Source organism: Notolepis coatsorum (genome assembly GCF_963971535.1).
Source record: "Notolepis coatsorum genome assembly, chromosome: 3".
NCBI lineage: Eukaryota > Metazoa > Chordata > Actinopteri > Aulopiformes > Paralepididae > Notolepis > Notolepis coatsorum.
In genome coordinates this window covers 108,442,349-108,463,764 of record NC_140167.1, presented here as the reverse complement: position 1 = coordinate 108,463,764, position 21,416 = coordinate 108,442,349, and the positions used below count along the sequence as shown (strand labels likewise).

The window sequence follows — 21,416 nt, the reverse complement described above, 5'->3', positions numbered from 1 at the left end:
CCTTCCACTTAATGCCCCTGCAAAAAATATACTCCTTCCAGAAGAAATACCAATGGTTAAACACTTTAGATGTTTGGGAGTTGAAGTATTCCCTACTATAAGCCAAACGGTGAAGTACAATTACATAAAAATCCAAAATAAGATCAAATACGACTTTGACAGGTGGTCAAAACTTAAAAACTCAGTTCAGGCACGGGTATCAATAGTTAAGATGGATGTCCTACCTAGAATCAACTTCATTAGCTCAATGCTACCGTTACCCCCTCCAGATGGTTACTGGAAAAAATTACACTCTACCGCATACACATTTATTTGGAATAACAAACCACCACGTATAAAAAGATCCACCGCACAGAGAAACAAAGCCGATGGAGGTATGGCATTTCCAGATTTTTACCACTATTTTAAGGCGTACACATTAAGACAACCTGGTTTGATTCCCAAGCATCAGTATCCTGGAGAAATTTAGAAGTAAATATAGTAGCACCACATAGACATGCAGGACATAGTATACACCAAATTATCAATTAAGCAATGCGAATTGAAATTTGGCCCCATTATTACTCATGCGATCCGGATATGGCGTGAAACACAAAATAAAAATATTCGAACCCACATAAATGGCATAGTCATACTCCCCTATTCAATAACAATGCACTCCTGATTGGAAAACGACCTATAAGATACCCTAAATGGGAAAAGCAGGGCATACACACATTAGATGTTTTCAACAAACAGGGTTTTTGTAGATATGAAGAAATACATTAAAAAATGTATCTCACCAGATCCACATATTATTTTTACGCACAGTTATTGGTATGTTTGAAGGCTCATGGAGTCCCATTAAGGATACCAATTGAACACCACAGATACCACAAATTCTTCTATGAAAGAGAGACATCGAGAGGTTTTGTATCAGATTTTTATCATCAATTACTAACGTCCTCGTATGGAATCCTCCCCCTAGACTCAGTCTGGAGGAGGGATATACCAGACCTGGAAATAAATGTTGATTGGCAAGAAGCCTGGGCAAACGTTCGACTTGCGTCACGTAACCCGGACCATCAACAAATCAATCTTAACTATATTCATAGGACATACCTGACTCCCATAAGATTGAACAGAATGGGACTTAATCAAGACTCCAGATGCTCCTTATGTACAAATGGGGATGAGGGTACATTTATGCACATGTACTGGGATTGCCCACCAGTTAAGATATTCTGGAAAGAAGTGTCCCAGCAATTATCAAATTTCTTAATTCTGAATATACCTGTACACCCCTCTGTATTGCTGTTGAATGATGTTTTTGAGTTTGCAGTCCCTATACAGCTAAAGAGATTAGTTTTATCTGGTATCACAGCGGCTAAAAAGCTGATAGCATCACGATGGTTTCAACCGGAAAAAATGTGTAGGAAGGTTTGGATTCTTACATATATCGATGTGATTTATCTAGAAATATCTACAGCAAGGATTTTAGGTGTCAGTGAATCCAAAATTGCAATGTGGTTAGAAGTGGTGGGGAGCGAATGATAATGGATGGATTATCCAAGTGGGGGTCCGGGGGGGGGGAGCGAGCGAGAGCATATGTGTGGGGTATTAGATAGCAAGTATTAGGTGTATATCTCGTATAATACATTTATTTAAATGGTGATTTCATTGGATGTGTACTGTTAATTAATGCTTGTATATCTAATTTTAGGTTGTTATGTTTATGTTTATGTGTATGTTTAAAAAATAATAAAAAAATCAAATATAAAAGAAAAAGGCTACTGTAGGTCACCTTTTGTTTTTAGCCTAGACCTTGGGCCATCTAAGCCCCATATTGCTCTGTAACATTTCTCTTTTTGTTATAGTATCGACTAGTAGGATTTCAGTTTTGTCCTCATTTAATTTTAGGACGTTGTTTGTCATCCATTTGTTTATTGCTAAGAGACTGAAATGGAGTTAATAGCTCTGTGATCATTTGGTTCAGCAGAGATGTACAATTGTGTGTCATCTGCGTAACTATGGAAACATATATTGTGTTTTCTAATGATGTCTCCAAGTGGCAGCCTGTATAGTGAGAATAATAATGGACCAAGGCAGCTCCCTGGTGTCATGTTTCTCAGAAGAATGATCTCCAAGCCTGACATAATATTTTCTCCCGTTGATATATGTTCTGAACCAGTTTAATACAGTCAGAAAGACCAACTAACTTTTCTAGGCGATTTATTGGGATATCATGGTCGATTGTGTCAAACGCTGCGCTTAGATCTAATGGGACGAGAATTGAGTCCCTAATTATTTTAGTAAGAGCAGTTTCAGTGCTATGGTGCGTCCTGAAGCCTGATTGAAATTCCTCCATAATGTTGTTTTCTTTGAGAAACAAGTTTATTTGTATTGAGAATTTCTTTTCAAGTATCTTGCTGATGAATGGGAGGTTGGATATTGGCCTATAGTTGGTCAGTACACTGTCTAGTTTGGGTTTCTTTAGTAAGGGTCTTACGACGGCTGTTTTGAATGCATCTGGAAGGGATGCCTGTCAGAAGGGATGTATTTATAATATTTAGGACATGACTTGAAATACTCTAGAATATTCGCTTAAGAAATGCTGTGGGTATAGGGTCAATACAGGAAGTGGAGGAGTTACATTCCATGACAGTTTTATAAAGCTCAATTGATGTAATGCAAGCACATTTTCCCATGGTAACTTTTTTGCTGATGGTGTCCATGTTTGTATCAGGAATAATTCTGGCTCTAATTGTTAGTTATTTTGTTATTGAAGAATAATGCTAGTGGGGGAGGGGCACCCTGCGTTTTAGAGTTGTTGGTGGCGAGGGGGCTGATAGTTCCATGGTCATCAATTCATTAAAGTCATGTTTCAGCAGTCGCCACAATCCCTCCCAATAGTCCTCGCCTGTTCAGTTCAGTTCAACTTCATAAATATCTTAGCTGTTGCAGTATCAGTAATTTAGCAATGACCCGCTTTCACCCCTGTTGACCTCCCTCATCAGCATCGCTTTAAAACATTTTTCTTTTGAATTGTCTCAACTGAGAATGAACTGATCTCAATCCTATTTCAGTGACGTTGCATTTTTTTCCATGACCTACACCTACAGTATAACCTCAAGGCTGTGACTACATAATGTATTGATGTTACACTCAGTTCCAGTCATTTGAATGATTGGGACGAACCTGATCTGTGGCCATTTTTTATTACAATAGTACGATTACAATCTGTGTATACAACTTTCTACAACAATGCGTATACATAAATACATCTATGTTAGTTTATCCAGTGCAACAGCTTGTGCAATTAACGTGCAATAATATTCTAGCACTTTACAATTCAAATGGTAATAATAAAAATCAGCATAATTAGCACTCTGGCACAAGCACCGGTCACTTTAACACTTCACATTGGCCACATCACACACACATTGTGTTATCACTCTCGGTTTCATCTATCTGTTTAGTTATGGTTGTGAAGTTTGTGTAGTTTAGTAACTTGTACATGTACTGTTGTCTGTTCTTTTGATTATGAAGTTTGGGTACATTTGTAATTTGAAAAAAAAAAATTGAAAGCTGAACTGTATGACCCTGCCCCCCTCTCCTCCCTCTCCCCCCTCTCCTCCCTCCCCCCCTCTCCCCCCCCCCCCCTCTCTCACTGACCACCAGGGACAGATTCGGTGCGCTCTCGCTCGGCTCGCAGTGGCCACTCCACGCCCCACACCCCCGGCGGCTCTACGGGCATCACCCCTGGCACCCCGCCCGGCTTCTCCTCCTCCTCGTGGACGGCCGGCATGCCGCGCTCCCTCAGCCTCCTTTCCCAGGAGAGGAAGGTGGCAGTGGTGCGCACCCCCCCGCCCAAGTCGCCCGCCACCACTCCCAAGCAGCTGCGCGTACACCACCAGCCCCCGCCCGACTTCAAGAACGTCAAGTCCAAGATCGGCTCCACGGACAACATCAAGTACCAGCCCAAAGGAGGGCAGGTAAGGCTTCTTCTTCTACTGGGAACCACCCGGGGTTTCCTTCCTTCCTCTACGACGTGTTATTGAAATGTATTCTCTTGTTTCTTTTCACCATGCTGTGTTCCGTCTCTCTTGTGGTCTCAGATGGCATGTTTTTTTTTGGCATTTTCTGACTGTTCCTGTATCTCCTCGGCTGCTGCCTCAGTCCTGCTCTGATTACTTCCTGTGTCCCTTGTTGTTGTTGTTGTTGTTGTTGTTGTTGTTGTTGTTGTTGTTGTTGTTGTTGTTCCTCTTCTTCTTCCTTCTCCTTTTCTTCGTTTCTGTCTTCACGCTTTCTTAGTCTGCCAATCCCCCACCTCCCTCACCTCCCTCTTCTGTTCTCCTCTGATTCCTGGGTTTTGGTAAAAAAAAAAAAAAAAAAAAAAAAAAAAGAGACTTCCAGAAATCCAGATTTTGTATTTATATATAGTTTAGAGGGTCCTAACTAAAAATATGGCTTTTACTAAAAAGGTGTGTATGAGTCACGGCTGGGGAGGGGAGGGCTGTCCAGAGACACATAATTTGCACACGGCCCAGAATTTCTTCCCACGCCGCTGCACACACCAGAATACTTGTATAGCAGTCACAGCACACTTCTTCATTAGCGTCCACTCTCATTGGAGACATGCTTTGCCATATCTTTGTGTGGCTCTGCCCTGTGGCTTTGCGAGAGATGAGGCCAGCCTTGGTGTCTCTCTGAACCAAAATCTACATCTCAAATCGTATTTTCTGTTGCCGCGCAAACTCGTCCCTAAGCCGTTTCTTTGACTAGAATACAGACCCTACAAGTGACAGATATCTGGTTAAGTGTCTCACAGAGCTTTAAACACAGACTCAAGGCTTGGAGATGATGGAAACAGCAGTGTGTCTGTATAGATCAGCTCTTACAAGCTTCCCCTGATGATGGGATTATGAGCCTTGGTGTTGAACCAACCTCTTTATGACTGGCCAGCCACACAATAGAGAGGGATCTTCCTCTCCTACACAAGCCTGTCATCTACGCACAGAGCAGGATGGGGAGGAAGGAGGTCAGGACGGTGTGGAGCGTATGTGTGTGTCGGGACCAGTGATGCCAGTAACGCGTTACTAAGTAACGCGTTATTGTAATCTGATTACTTTCCCCCGAAAATAGTAATCTAACGCGTTAATCTTTAAAAGCCAGTAATCTGATTGCAGTTACTTGTCCAAGTGGCTGTGCATTACTATTTCGTTACTATCTCATCATAAATTCATAATGCAGGCGGAATGCAGTATTTTATTTCGTTTTCGACAGTCAAAAATACATTTTGAGCTGTTTTTCTTTTGGGAGTGACGTGGTGTGGCAGTGAAAGGGTTAAATACAAGAATGTGTCCCGCGGCGTGACTGGTCCCTCTGTCTGAGTGACTCTGCTTTGGTCCAATCACATTCCCCATCCACAGTCTGCGAATCAGAGGCAGAGTAGGGCGGGTCTTCACAGCACGTCATGTGACATATGCGCCAATCGTGTGACAGCAGGGCTCCGTAGTCGGAGAATTCCACCCCAAAACGCTTGGCAAAATTAAAAGTGAAACCGCAAGATGACTTTTGCGGTTTCTGTTCAGAATTCCACCCCAAAACGCTCGTCTAAACGTAGCCTCAGTCACTACTTCACGGCGGAGGAAACAAAATACTGTCTACCGCTAAAAACAGCACATCCAATTGCATTGAAAGCATCTGGAATCACAACACTAGCCGACGCTTTGACTAGGTACAGGAGGGTTGATGGTGGCAGAGCAAAAGCTCTTATTTGCCAGATTTACAGTTAATTTACATGTTAAAGAGAGACTGATTGTATGTTTATAGAGAGACATTTATAAAAACAATTTAATAGTTACAGTTGATATAATTGAAATAATAGTTCAGCCTGCATTTGTTAGATGTGATACACTGGTTTTGTAAAACCACTGGCTGGCTGCTCTAATGCTGTGAGCATCATAGACTGTTGCTTTACCATACTTGATGGTACAGAAGCTGAAGCACTAGTTTAACAATTTACGTTATGTGCAGAGAAACAAGTTAAAAACAATTTATGCACTTTCAATAAAGCGTTTAAAAAAACTGTTGGGGGAACGACGACGACTTCGTAACCTAGTTACTTTCAAAGTAACTAAGTTACTCTGATAATCAAGTAATCAGTAAAGTAACTTAGATTACTTTTTAAAGGAGTAATCAGTAATCAGTAATCAGATTACTTTTACAAGTAATCTGTGGCATCACTGGTCGGGACCCATTTTCAGAATACACACCATGAAATCAGGACATTTGGGGTTCTGAGGACCATCAATTGTTTGACATCCTGATTTTAGTGTCACAGTAAAGTTTAAGGTAAAGGTTAGGGTTTAGGGTTAGGGTTAAGGTTAGGGTTAAGATTAAGTTAAAGGTAAATGTTAGGGTTAAGGTTAGGGTTAAGGTTAGGGTTAATGTTAAGGTTAAGGTTAAGGTTAAGGTTAAGGTTAGGGTTAGGGTTAGGGATCAAGAGTGACAGATGGCGTGTAGATATTATGAAATTTAATATTTTTCTTTTTTTCATTTGGGGAGCGATTTACTTTGAGGTGTCCACCATGTGTGTGTGTGTGTGTGTGTGTGTGTGTGTGTGTGTGTGTGTGTGTGTGTGTGTGTGTGTGTGTGTGTGTGTGTGTGTGTGTGTGTGTGTGTGTGTGTGTGTGTGTGTGTGTGTGTGTGTGTGTGTGTGTGTGTGTGTGTGTGTGTGTGTGTGTGTGTGTGCGCGCGCGTGCATGAGTTCATAGGTGTCACTTTGTTGTGCTTTTGTCCAGAACACCATGTCTCTTCCCCAAGTCTTCAGTGAAGGCAGTGGTATTCTGCTCTTGTGACTGATGAGAGGGCTTTTTCTCTTCCTTGTATTACTTATATAATTACCGATCATCAGTTACCAATTAAAATGCCCTTCTGGGGTTTCTTCAGTTTTTACCTATTACGGTTTTCTGGGAGTTTTTCCTCATCTTAATTGAGGGTTGAGGTCAGGGCTTTGTTCCAGTGTGGGCTTGGTACAAAGGGTTAGGGTTAGGCCCCATACATAGTCAAGCATAGACTGTGAACTTTGATACAAAATAATGATTTGTATCTCCTATTTTCCCATTATTTTAACTTAATTAATGATTGGAGGATGTTCTGTAGACGTCAGATATTCATTATTTCACAAGAAAAAAGCACCTGTATTCAAGATAATGATAATGTATTTGTATATCTTTTTGCCACCCCCTATAATCCTACCCCTAGGTTGAGAACCACTGTCCTAGATTGTGTGGGTGTCAGTCTAGTGTAGCAGCAGAGTCTAGTTTTGCAGCAGTCATTGGGTCTCATTCTCGAACGAAGTTACGACAAAATATTTCGTCTTAGCCAGATTTCGGCCTATTTAAGACATATTAGGGCTGGGAGTGGGAGTCTTCAAATTTTCCTGAGATCTTATTTGAGAGCAGATCTAAGAGTGCTGAGGAGCACACTTAAATATGCTCTCAGCCCACGATCAAATCTCATGATTGATTGACTAATTTAAAATGTTATTATAACTTGACAGACTGTGTTCTCATAGTGATTCCTTCACGTCAACGCTACAGGCCTCCTTGGAATTAATTACTTAATCATAATTAAAATAAATATGACAATATTTGTACGATAAGAAATTACGAATTTAATGTCGGAAAAATAAATAATATGGATTCATCTGATCACAGGGCAGCTGGATTAACCATATCTGAACCAGCTATTTTGGACAAATAATTACTCAGATATTCAAACACAATTATGCAATTATTGTGAAATGATTGAAAATAATAATAATTGAATGCCTTCTGTGGAATTTGTATTTCTTATTTGTTACACATCTGTTTTAATGATTAATTATATACATTTGAAAGAATGCAGGTCAACATGCAATGTATCCCATTGATTGGTATACAATGGGACAGACCTTTGTTTGATTGATTGATTGAAAACTTTATTAACAGATTGCAGAATGGGTACAGTACAGTCAGGGCCGCCTGGGAGAAATGCGAGGCCCTGTGCGAGATTTAAACGCGAGTGTGTGTGTGTGTTAGAGAGAGAGCATGTATGAGAGAGATAAGCAAAGATGAGCCCCTAAAGGATATTCAACTTTTAATGGAAGAACAAAACAGAAGGAAAAGATAACTTCACAAAGGCAACATGAATATACATAGATCCAAAAGGACAAAGATCAACACTTAAATCCAAAGAGAAGAGGGTCTATACCAGAGAAAACAAAGTAGCAAGGAGCCAATGGCCGACATCAGCTAAATAGGCTAACTGCAAATAGAGTAGCCAGGTACTGACACCAGTAGGGTTGCCACCCGTTCCTTAAAATACGGAATCAAGCTACACAAACGACCAAGACAATTCACACACAGCACATGTCGTATCTCCAAATGTTGTGAAGTAACATATGTTTTGCCTGGAAAAAAACATCGTTATTAACAAAACATTCGGGAGGGGAAGGAAGGAAGAGTGGGGTAATGTCCAATGGACATCTTACCTGCACCAAGGAACGCAGGGTGAAAGGCCGCAACACAGGTCTCCACGTTGACGAAAGGCCTCTCGCTGGCGGGACAAAAAGAAGCTATGGCCGGAGCCTTGTCATGGTGCAGGCCCGACTACATCTTCTGTCAAAGATGATGTCGTAGTCAGAGTGCCAGGGCCTGCTATTCTCACGGCTAATGTCAATGGTCGTAGCACAAGCTAACAGCTAACTCTAGGCTAACTGATAGCATCAAGCTAACGTTCCCAGCCGAGCAAAAACGAGCAGCTAACGTCGTTGCTAAACAGCTAACTGGCTAACAGTTAGCTCAACCCGGCTATCGCTAACCACTAGCTAACGCAGAAGCAAGCTATGCGGCTACCACTGAAAAACTGTACAACATGAGAAAAGCAATACAGGCCAACACTTCAGACAGCCGCTGTGTTTTCCTCTTCTCATCCGAAGAGGGAAGGGAAAAAGAAGGCAACATTCTACAAACGTGTCTAATGTGAAATATATAAGCATATAAGCAAAACTAGATTTGAGGTCTGTGATGAAAAAGGGCCTCGCGGGAAGGGGGGCCTCGCAAAAAAAAATAAAAAAAAATAAAAAAATAACAAAAAAATAAATAAAAAAAATAATAAATAGAAAATATTTTTTTTTTATTTATTTTTGTGCAAGGCCCCCCTTCCCGCAAGGCCCTTAAATAAAGGTTGTAATCTGTAAATTGATTTAATAAGAAATTATCTTTTTTTTACAGGATTATTCCATTGCTTAATTGTCTTGAATGTTAAATTACATGTAAAAATACCTAGAATATACATAATTTTACTGTATGTGAAAATAAGGCAACTTTCAGTTTTTTTGCTGTTAAACATTAAATGTAATGTTAAATAATGTTAAAAAAAGATATTAATATAATTTAAAAAACAGTCAAAACCTTCAGTTATTATACAGGTACTTTTTTTAAATACATGTATTTGCTTAATTGTGTTGAATGTTAAATTACATTGAATTATATGTAAAACACATAAGATACTTATCATTTTACTGTATCTGTGTGACACCGGTGCACGATGCGGAGTCCGCACGGACCTCTGCTGAGTCTGGTCCGCTCACAGTACGTCCAACTCTGTGGCGGCCTTTAAGATGTCATGCTAAGATGTGTACTGTACGTTCTACAGTAGGCTATGTAGAACGACTATAGGGCAGCGCATACAGTACTGTATCTGCAATCTCCTAATAAAACAAGTCGTTCGAATAATATAAGCCTACTGTTCATTCATTACGCACGTAGGCTATACAGTACGTGCGCGCATGTGTGTGTATGCGCTGAGGCAGGTGGCCAGTAGCGTGCAACAAGATGGTATAAATATGGAATATTTTACTTAGTGGTGTGTGTACGCGCGCTTCGGCAGGTGGCCAGGAATATTAATACAGGCTATTCCACTATAGCTATAGTGTGCTGTATGATGACAATACATTTTAATCTAATCTAATTTTGATCAGTTGCAAATCACTTCCACGCTACCTGTTGAATATGGGGGAGCCTCTCACTTACGTTTTGCACACGGCCGCACGTGGCCCTCGCCTTATAAGGAGCTGGTGGGCGTGTCTGTATGCAAATTCAGGTCTACGAGAACGTGCTTCCAAACGAGTGACATACTTGATTCAGGGGTTCGTAGCTGCGATCATTTTGGCAACTTAATTTTAAGCTCTTAACAGGTGCCCCCAAAATTGGCCATTTTAGTTTTAATTTTTTAGGACTGCATACTGTTTTTGCAAACCAAAATACTATACTTTATACTTATACCACATGCATGAGCCTGGTCTCTTTTGAAAGATGACATTCTGAAGTTTCTGATACAATAAGGAAAACTCACCTTTAGTGCTAATGAAATAGAATAACATAGGTCTGAACTTGAGTTGTAGAAAAACTTGTTACTCACGTTTTTCTGTAGTAGTTAGTAGTCCAGAAGTAGTATTTCCCCAGAATGGCTGGAGGCTTGACGGAACTAGAGCCCCAAGAGTCGGGAGTAGTATTTGCGCAATACCGTGTATTTTGCATGTACTTCGCGTGTACTTCCGTGTACTCGAGAACCGCTGAACGGATTTTGTCACCTGAAAGGCCTATCGACAGGCGACCAGCCGCATTTCATTGTATACCTGTATGCCGTGACAATTAAAACTCTTGACTTGACTTGACTATATATTGTATTAAAAAATATGCACACCCGAGCCACTAGAGGTCGCCAAAGTGCCTGTGGGAAAATCGTCCTCAAGAGGGCCCACATGTGGGCCCCCGCTTGCTAAGAACCTCTTAGTTTATGAATCCAGGGGTAATTGTCATAGGCTTTCTCTTATGAACTTCCAAGGAGGTTGTCGTAAGAGAAAACTTAAGACAATGTTGGTGAATGAGGCCCATTGTGAGTGTGCTGCTTCTCTTACTCTATACCTCTACATTAAGCCTGGTCTACACTAAAAGGACATCTAAGCAAGGCTTACCAAAGCTCAGCCGATATGGAATTCTAGGCAATACAGTTTTAGGACTAAGATTAGACTCTATAACGAAGGTTATTCTGTAACCCTAGTTATATGAGTAATAGCGAGCGCTTTGCTCTATTGGAACTATCCCTTTAATCATACTAGCAATGAAAAACATTCTCCACTGTCACCCCCCCGGTCCAATTGGATCGGCCATCGGACTTTCAGCACCACTCATGAACAATACACTACTGCATTTGTGCCTGTCTATGTTTATTAATTTGTTCACTGTCATGCTCACTAATCTGTTGTCTGTGTATCTGCTGTTTGTGTTGTGCCCAATTGTCTAGTCTAGTGATTTCTCCCCTTTGTCTGTATCTATGTGTTATTTAGTCTCGTCATGTTTCAGTATTTTACCCCAGGTTGTTCAGTCTTTTCCACGCAGCTGTGTCTTGTTCCCAATCACCCTCATGTGTCAATTAGTCTGTGTATATTAATGTTGTCTGCCCTGCCTTCCTTGCTGGATCATTACTCATGTTACCCTCGTCCTGTGTGCTGTCAACTTTATGTTTCTCCGTATTCCCCGTGAGTCAGTTTTTGTATTGTTGCCACGTTCAGTAAAAGGCTTATTACTTTCATCCACGACTCATGCTTCGTCTATTTTCATCCTCCACTACCTCTCCTCGTGTTAAGTCTGCATTCTGGGTTCTACTCATCTCTACCACCGACATGCCAACAAAACGTTCCAGGAATCGTAACAGCTTTGCTCTATTGGAACTATCCCTTTAATCATACTAGCAATGAAAAACTTTCTCCACATGTACACACCCACCTGCCTGGCCACACCCACATCCGCTCCTACATAAGCGGGGTCATGGCCACACAATCAGCTCCTTCCCCAGTCTTTCACCGCCGAAACGGAAGACCGTGGGGTACTCAGTGAGTCAGAGCAAAGCGCTTGCTATTACTCATATAACTAGGGTTATAGAATAACCTTCGTTATATTTCATTATAGCTTACGCTTTGCTCTATTGGAACACAAGAGCTGAGCAGAGCGTAAGCCCGACAGATGCACCCGCTGAGGTCCCCTACAACCATCAGAACCGGGGAGGATCCGGGCCCCCCCGCCCCCCCTAGCGAGGGACGGGAGGGGGATCGGACCCGACTGTGCGAAGAGGGTTTAGCGCCTCAAACGCACAGGGTGAGCAGACCGTGGGACTTACCTTTGTTTAGAAGGGCCCGCGCCCCGCTACCACATCGCCAGCTTATCGGACAGGGCCTAAATCAAGTGAAGGCCCTTCCCCCCTTGGCACGCCGCTCTGAAGCGCTGAAGGCTACCCCCCCCACAATACTGTGGGGCCAGTCGGCGTGCCGGGGAGACAACCCTCCAAGGAGGTTGATCCCTCAATCCAGGAAACAGGTCCCAAGAGCAAAACTCTACCTGTGCCCGGAGCACTGCGGACTAGACAGGAGCCTAAGGGGTCTACTGTAAGAACAGTACCCCGGCGTAAGGGGTGTTCGGTATGCTGTGCACCATGTCACAATCTCCACGAAACCCGACCCCGCCAATTTATTAATCTAGCAGGGTCGAGGTTCAGAGAAGAGGCTGACACAATTGGCAGACGTCATGAAAGATGTGGGGGCATACTCTTGGGCAGACGGGGTCAGGCCCGGCCTCAACCCGAGAGTCGACTCTGCTACCAACACACCGGGGAGCCAACCACCCCCCTATGTTTAGTTTAACAGGAGGCGGTTGCTCCCTTAACCCACTAAGAAAACTCAGAAACATAACTGCGCGTATACACAGGCTATACAAGCAGTTTAAGCGTTTCAGGTTTCAAAAGGGTTAACCCAGGCCAACAGGTTATCGAGGACGAGGCCCGACCTGCGCCATACAAACCGGAAATGGATCTAGTAGATCGACGTCAAATAAGTGGGATCTTTTTCCTCCAGTCTCATCGGCGAACGGTAAGAGGACAGTAATGTTACTTTCAGCTTGATTGTTTATTCTTTTCACTGCAAACCGCTCTGATCAATATATCACCCATACTACATAAAGCATTTACTGACGATCACGGAATTATAAACGACTCCCCCCCTTTCATCCGTGCATGATGAATCATAACGTATACGATCATGTACAGTTGAATTTTTTTATATAGCGTGTATCAGCAATAAACGGCAGTTGATCATCTATATATGCGTTTATGCCTATAACTCACGTTCTATGAATTACTGCAGAAAACGATTAAAACATACTTATATTCTAGAAGGTATTTTTGGAAGAATCTATGAATGAAAAAGTATAACGTTCCTACATCCTGAACGATAGATAATCGATGTTGAATGGGCCATAGTAATGTCAATTTAGCAATACAATTTAAAAAGTTATAGCCCTGCAAAGAAGGTGAACATCTCCATAGGCTTAGACTGGTGGCAGTGAGCCTACATTGATGGATGGAAGCATGGCAGGGAATGTGTTAAGGGCAACTCGTGGTGGCATACATATGACACAGACATCCATGACATCAATCCCCGCGACGTCCGGCCCGACCCGGCATTTTCCCCCCGGAAAAGCACAAAGTCTTTCAGGGTACCAGAACTGCAGATCTGCGCCCCGGCGGGCAACGGTTTAAACTGATCCGGTCCGGCGTGACCAGAACCAGTCCTGTGTCCTAGTCACGCCGCCATCCCCAGTCCTAAGAGGGGGGTAGGTACGCGTGTCGATCCAAAACATCACAGAGGGCGCCACCAAGACGGTCAGTACGCGAACGCACTGATCCTGGTGGCCCACCTAATGGGCGTGAGATCCCTCCGCCAATGTTTTGATCTACTCTGTCATCTCCCCCCGTCGAGTCTAACCTAGTGCACTGGCGCTCTGTAAAGACAAGTCTCCCTCCCAGCCAACCGCATAAAAAAATGCAGTTTTTATGATGTTTGGTCAACCAAGGTGCGCCGGCCTACAAAGTGGTTTCAACATTGAAAACACCCAGGGCCAGCGCCAATCGGTCTCGAAAGACCATACTGTAGGAATGCGGTAATGATAGTGAAAACGGAGCCGTGTTCCGATGCAAAAATACTATTTTATTACGCACTCTACTGTCGCACAACAACACTGCCATTCATCTTTCATTCGTCTCTCTTAAACTACGTCATCCCCCGCTAAGGATCACGGGAGATGTAGTAAACACCACATAAGGCTAGGATGCCGTGAATTATGTCCCAGTAGCCACTCCACACGTCCCCCCAGAATTTACAAGAACTGGCCCCAAAAAACGTCCAGGGGCTCTGATGACCCGCCCAAAACGACTCCGGTACCCCTGGGCAGGCACAGGAAACCGAGGCAGTGGTACAGCAGTAGGCTGACACTGAACAGGCCTCGGACGGCAGGTCCGGGGGTCCGCCGTAGCTAGTGTAGGCGTCGGGACTGCCCTACCAGGGGGGCGACCGCGGCGGGGCGGTTGGGCCAACTCAATGGTGCGGTCCAAATCCAGGTGAGCAGGCTTCAGGCGATCCACCGAGATCCGTTCTTCCCTCCCCCCATGTCAACGACGAAGGTCTTATCGCCTGCCTTCACAACCCGGTAAGGACCATCGTAGGGTGGCTGTAGGGGGCCTCGATGAGCGTTGCAGCGGATAAACACGTACCCCGCTGCCTGCAGATCAGGCGGGACACGCATCTTCGGAACGCCGTGGCACGAGGTGGGGATGGGCAAGAAAGACTTGGCCTTGTCCAGCAGAGCATCCCGCTGTTCCAGTGCTGACCAGGAGGCCGTAACACAGGGAAGAAAATCCCCTGGGACACGGAGGGGTTGGCCGTATACCAGCTCAGCTGAAGATGAAAGAAGGTCCTCCTTAGGTGCAGTACGGAGCCCCAGCATCACCCAAGGAAGTTTGTCGACCCAGCTGTCGCCTCGGAGATCGGCCTTGAGAGCAGCTTTCATCGACCGGTGAAAACGTTCACACAGGCCATTGGCCTGTGGATGGTAGGCCGTAGTGCGGTGGAGGGAGACACCCAACTGCTGGGTAATGGAAGTCCATAACGCGGAAGTGAATTGGGCCCCTCGGTCAGAGGAAAGATCAGAGGGAACACCGAACCGGGCGACCCAGGTACTGATGAATGCACGAGCCACGTCAGCTGTAGTAGTCGCAGTGAGTGGGACAGCCTCCGGCCAATGGGTGGTCCTGTCTACCATCGTCAGAAGGTGAATGTACCCCCTGGAGGGAGGAAGGGGTCCCACCAGATCCACGTTGATGTTGTCAAAACGCCTCTCAGGCACAAACCGTTCCAACGGGGCCTTGACATGTCGATGGACCTTCGCGCGTTGGCATGCCATGCAGGTCTTGACCCAACCCCCAATGTCAACCTTCATCCTGGGCCAGATGAATTTGGCTGCCATTAGGCGCTGTGATGGTTTCCTGCCCGGGTGCGAGAGGCCATGGATAGCCTCGAAAACTTGTCGTCTCCATGCCCGTGGAACCACTGGCCTTGGCTGCGCCATAGATATATCACATAGCAGCGTCGTGCCATCATCAAAGAAGGGGATGTCCGCCAACTGGAGGCCAGTAACCGCCGTCCTGCATGCCTGGATGTCTGGGTCTGAAACCTGATCCGCAGCTATACGGGCGTAATCAATTCCCAGGTGGACAGCACCAATGGTGGCCGGCGAGAGGCAGTCAGCCACGGGGTTGTCCTTCCCCGCCACATGCTGGATGTCAGTGGTGAACTCAGAGATGAAAGCCAGATGGTGTTGTTGCCTGGCAGACCACGGTTCGGACACCCCACACACACACACAGTGAACGTAGCAACAGTTAGTTAGTTAGTTAGCTCCCCAAACAATGGTTCCCCACACACACACACAGTGAACGTAGCAACAGTTAGTTAGTTAGTTAGCTCCCCAAACAATGGTTCCCCACACACACACACAGTGAACGTAGCAACAGTTAGTTAGTTAGCTCCCCATTTGTAGTAGCAAATCATTTTTGAAAGCGTTCATTGATTCTTCAGTCCTTACTCGTTTAAATTGTAGTTTATTGTCCTGCTTGTTTTCTGTGTAGTTGTTGTCATAAACTGTAAAAACTGGTAAATGGTCGCTGATGTCATTTATTAGTAATCCACTCACTGTATTGTTTTCTATAATGTTCGTAAATATATTGTCTATCAGAGTGGCACAATGGGATGTGATTCGGCTGGGTCTTGTGATTTTTGGATAAAGGCTCAAACTATACAATGTGTTGATGAATTCCTCAGTCATTTTATGTTTGTTTGGATTTAAAAGATCAATGTTAAAATCCCCACAGATGAAAATAGCCTTTTGATTATTGTTTATATACATTTCTTCCATCCAGTCCTTGAAAACTTCAATATTCGAACCTGGTGCTCTATATATACAGCTCACAATTATATTTTTCTTTTTTTCTACACATATTTCTATTGTTATACATTCTAATAAATTATCAATCACATTTGTCATTTTTTCTACAATCTTATAATTCAAGTTATTATCCACATACACAGCCACTCCTCCTCCACTCTTATTTTTTCTGTTCATATAGTTGAGTTCATATCCGACCATTTCAAAATCCATTCCCTTTTCCTCGTTCATCCAAGTTTCTGAAATGGCAATTATGTTAAATGGTTGTGTAAACTGGTTTAAGTATTCCTTAATGCTGTTAAAGTTTGCGTACAGACTTCTTGAATTGAAGTGAATTATTGATAGTTTGTTAACTGTCTTAATTGTCCTGTTGTACTGATCTTCAGTATAGTAGCAGCAGTTGTCGTTGAAGAATAGATTATTGTCTGGGTCAATATCATTTTCTATATCCTGTAGATTGTGCTCAGTGTATTCGAATGTTTTGAGTTTCATTTTTTCGTGTTCAAGAATCCACTGTGTCAAATCCACATCATCTCCAGATGTAGGTGAATTGGTTATTTCCGTAGGCCTATGCATCATAGTTGTAAGTTGTGTAATTGTGTCCAGTGTGTCTCTATTACCTTACAGTCCCGTCATGATGTTTATTGGTATTTGTCCAGCTCCTCCATGTTTCTGATGAGTAGCACTTTGGCCTCCTCCGGTGGTCCATTCAGCTTGATGAATACTTTGCAGCTAGAGGTCCATGTAGATTGAATTAATTTCTGCTTCCTCATGTATCGGGCCTGTTTGGCGATGTCGCCGTTGCGCTTTGTAAGATGCTCATTCATAAAGACGTTTGATCCCCTCAATTCTTTTCCTTGTTTCAGTAGTGCAATTTTGTACTTTCTGTTTACAAACCGCATTATGATGGCCTGTTTGTCATTGCCGTTTCTTCGGGGCAGTGGGTGGCAAGCCTCGATGTTATTGCAGTCCAGCTCAATCCCCTTGGACTGAAGGAAGGCAGCCACTTGTTGCTCCACAGAGTTTGAATCCAGCGCACTCAGCCCATCCCCATTGACAGCTATCACCGCCCGAGCGTATGACCGGGGTTTGATTTGGAGCCCAGTGACAATAATGTCATTCATCCTGGTGTATTGCTCCAGTTCCTCCACTCTTCTCTCCAGAAAATTCATTTTCTGGTCTTTCTCATCGTTCTGCAGCCTCAGAGCCTTTACCTCATCTACTAATTCGAGGATGGCTTTCTGTTGTCGTTTTACATCCGAGACCTCCTCCGCCAGAAAATCGAGAGATCTTTTAATCTCGTCAACTTCCTCACTTTTCTTTGGTCCCATTTTCGCTTGGCTTTGAGTATCCTGTCAGTTTTAGTCGATAAGAATACACACCAAAACAACAAACAAACTCCGTTGCTAGCAGCAACCAAACTCGCGCGACTTTCTCTCAGTCGGAAGTGACGTCGTCAGTCGGAATAATAATAATAATAGTATAATACTATAATATTCTATAATATAATATTCTATAATATTCATACATCATTTGAAAGCTTACATTCTGTACTTTCACAACCTGTAAAAATCTGGAAAATGAAAATGGAGACATGTCGGCACAAACGCTGGACTTGATCACATATATTTTATGAGTTTAAAAAAAATTATATATAAAAAAAAAATCATTTTCCTTTTTTTTTTTTTTTTTAAACGTGCCAATTCCGTGAACCGTGAACAGGGCGTGAAGAAGGTTGAAATACAGGAGAATCCCGGGAAAAACGGGAGGGTTGACAGCTATGGTGTGTGTGTGTGTGTGTGTGTGTGTGTGTGTGTGTGTGTGTGTGTGTGTGTGTGTGTGTGTGTGTGTGTGTGTGTGTGTGTGTGTGTGTGTGTGTGTGTGTGTGTGTGTGTGTGTGTGCGCGTGTGTGTGTGTGTGTGCACTGTGCACGAGTGCACATCTAGGGGCAGGGTGTAGATTGGTCTCCCTGATGTTGACTCCTTAGCCACAGCCTTGGGTTGTTTAATACTGAACGAGTGTTTCATAACGGCCGTTGTGTGGGCCAGTTTCGGGGCCGGTGCGTGGGCCGGTGTGTGCGCTGGTGCGTCTGAATGTCCCGGGCTGAATTTGTGTCCCAGTCCGCCCCTGGACACGGGTCTCATAAAAAACCTCGTCAATTCTGCTCTTTATGTAAGAGGGGAAGACAGAGGTTCCCCCAGAGAGACCTCTACGTGAGTAAAACAATTGAAAAAGGTTCATGTAACACATTGGGCTAAGTAGACAAAACGGGCCAATATACACTACTGTTAGAGAGCAGAGCAGAAGGACCAATAGTCCCGACTGCATCCATCGCATCATCAATCCTTTACAATGACAGCGGTCTGCAGCACAGGCCCTGTAACTCACGGACATGTCTCTTCAGTGTTGGGAAAGTTCACTTTCTACATGAACTAGTTCAGTTCACAGTTCACACATTTTTAAATGAACTAGTTCAGTTCATAGTTCAAAATTAAAAATTTTGAACTAAAGTTCATGGTTTCAAAAATGAACTAATTTATAGTTTATAGTTCTTTTTTCAATACGTTGCTGCAAGCTATTATTTTTCAAATGTATTGCCACAACCCATAATAGAACCACAGAATACTGGCATTTCCATAACGCTTTGCTGCCGCCCATTCAGTCCACACTAGTAGCAGCTGCAGCTTTCATCTCTACAGTATATTTAAAAAAAACATGAGGAAAAACGTGCTGCTTGAATGGTCTTTATTAAGTATAATAATCTAAATATATACTTAAAGTAGCAAAAGTTAAAGTAGTCATTGTGCAAACATATAAACATGTGCCGACATAACTCTGTACTAACACAACACAAGGTAGGAACCAGGCTGAGGTAGGTTGTACCTCAAAGTTCAATATTCAAAGTGCAAAACATTTACTGACTTTAACTAAAACTCTTTTAAATGCTCATACACCGACGTCGTAGAGTCTGACTCTGAGCGAGTGCAGAGCCTTCTGAAAGCGCGAGTGCTGCTGCTCTACTACAAGACTCCCCGAAGCTCCGCCCAGAGCGGTTGCCAGATTGTGTGGTTTTCAGCATTATTTTGAAGCCTGTTTACGGTGTGTTTTAACTGGGTTTTCGGCTGAAATGCATATGAAATCTGGCACACGTTTGAACACCGTTATAATATAGTGCTGAGAATGAACGCACTTTTGAACGCCGTTATACAGCGCTGAGAATGAACGCGTTCTCAATTACGTTCATTTAGGGGGAAAACATCCGTTCAGTTCACGTTCGCCCAAAATACGAACGATCGTTCATTGAACGTGTTCAGGTACATCACTGTGTCTCTTGGCCAATAAGAAAACACGCTTGCTTCAATGGCCTCTCAAACCTGGGAATAAAAAACGCGTCAATTCTGCTCTTTATGTAAGAGGAGAAGACAGCGATTTCCCAGAGAGACCACAACGTGAGTAAAACAATTGAAAAAAGTTCATGTAACAATTGGACTAAGACTCTCTGAGGAGGAGGCTCTGAAACTCTGAGGAGGCTCTCTCACTGAGAGGGAGGTTCTGAAACTCACAGAGGAGGCTCTGAAACTCCCTGAGGAGGAGGCTCTGACCCAATATACACTACTGGTAGGGAGCAGAGCAGAAGAACAAAATGTCTTTACTGCATTGCATCACCTATCCTTTACAATGACAGCAGTCTGTAGTACAGGCCCTGTAACTCACGGACATGTCTCTTGGCCAACAAGAAAAAGCGCCTGTGACGTTTTCAAATGGCCGGGGGAATCCCGTGTCCCACCTATCTCTGATTTGGTGTGGGAGACAGGAAAATCCCCCCCCCCCCCGTGACGAGAGAGAGAACACCCTCGACAGGGAGACTGATAGGTAGAAAGGTACAACCTCTCGGCCAATCAGTTTCATAAAGGATATAAATATATCCGGGGGGAGGTTTATTTGATCTACCCCCCTCACCACCTTTCCCCCCGATACGACGCCATAAAAAAGCAGAGCCGTGACACCAGTTGTATGGCGCGCCAGATGAAAGCACATACTTCTATCCTGTAGAGTAAAAGCTTTACATCATGCACGCCAGCCACAGACGATAACCTCATTTGTGTAAAAAACTGGCTTTATACACGGCTCTGGTTTATGTGTGAAACTTGCCACCCGAAATGTATATCTTTACCCGTAAGTAAAGAAAAATATCAGACTAAAGAGAGGGACAAAAAGGACCTCGGTTCAAGAGCCATATATGCACAACTTCTGTAGGCTAACACCCAACCCAGTTGTGGACTCAGTGCCATGCTTACCTAAACGTAAACACGAACACACACAACCCTCATTCACAATAAAAAAAGGCATAAGTTCACTCTTACTACCGTAAGAAGAACGCCGTCTTTAGGAAGAGAGAAGACATAAGTCCTTGGCCAAGTGCTAGCTACAGGCCTTGCTAAGTTATAGATAATAGCGACTGAAGGGAGGGACTCAAAACAGTCCTTGGTCTACATGCTACACATGTACAACTCTGTAGGCTAACAAGTTGTGGACTCAAATGCTACGTATACATACGGCCATGATTACAACGGGTATAATAACCTCCGGAATCTTTCCGGTATCACGCTCAGCTAGACAGGGTTGCCCTCTTAGTCCCGGACTATTCGATCTATCATTAGAGCCTTTAGCACAATACATAAGACAATCCCAATCCATAGAACCAATCGTAATCAAGGGCACACAACATAAAATTTGTTTATATGCGGACAACGTAATACTGTTCATGCAAAACCCCAACACCACATTGCCTCATCTGCTCGAGTTGATTGAGGACTTTGGAGATTTATCGGGATTTAAGATAAATTGGCCGAAGTCGGCTTTCCTTCCACTTAACGCCCCTGCAAAAAAAATATAACCCTCCCAGTAGAGATACCTATGGTAAAACACTTCAGATGCTTGGGAGTGGAAATATTCCACACTATAAGACAAACGGTGAAGCACAATTACATAAAAATCCAAAACAAAATCAAAGACGACCTTGATAGGTGGTCAAAACTTAAAAACTCAGTACAAGC

General features: G+C 43.5%; 1 protein-coding gene across 1 annotated transcript in view; it reads left to right on the top strand.

Annotated features, from left to right (window-relative positions):
* The window catches only part of map2 (microtubule-associated protein 2), a gene marked incomplete at both ends in the record, with an annotated part of 117,919 nt that overhangs the window by 72,885 nt on the left and 23,618 nt on the right, over nucleotides 1-21,416 (top strand). The window contains one exon of the mRNA XM_084311336.1: nucleotides 3,661-3,974. Coding sequence (XP_084167462.1) covers nucleotides 3,661-3,974 — 314 coding nt within the window. The remainder of the gene's footprint in view (nucleotides 1-3,660; nucleotides 3,975-21,416) is intronic.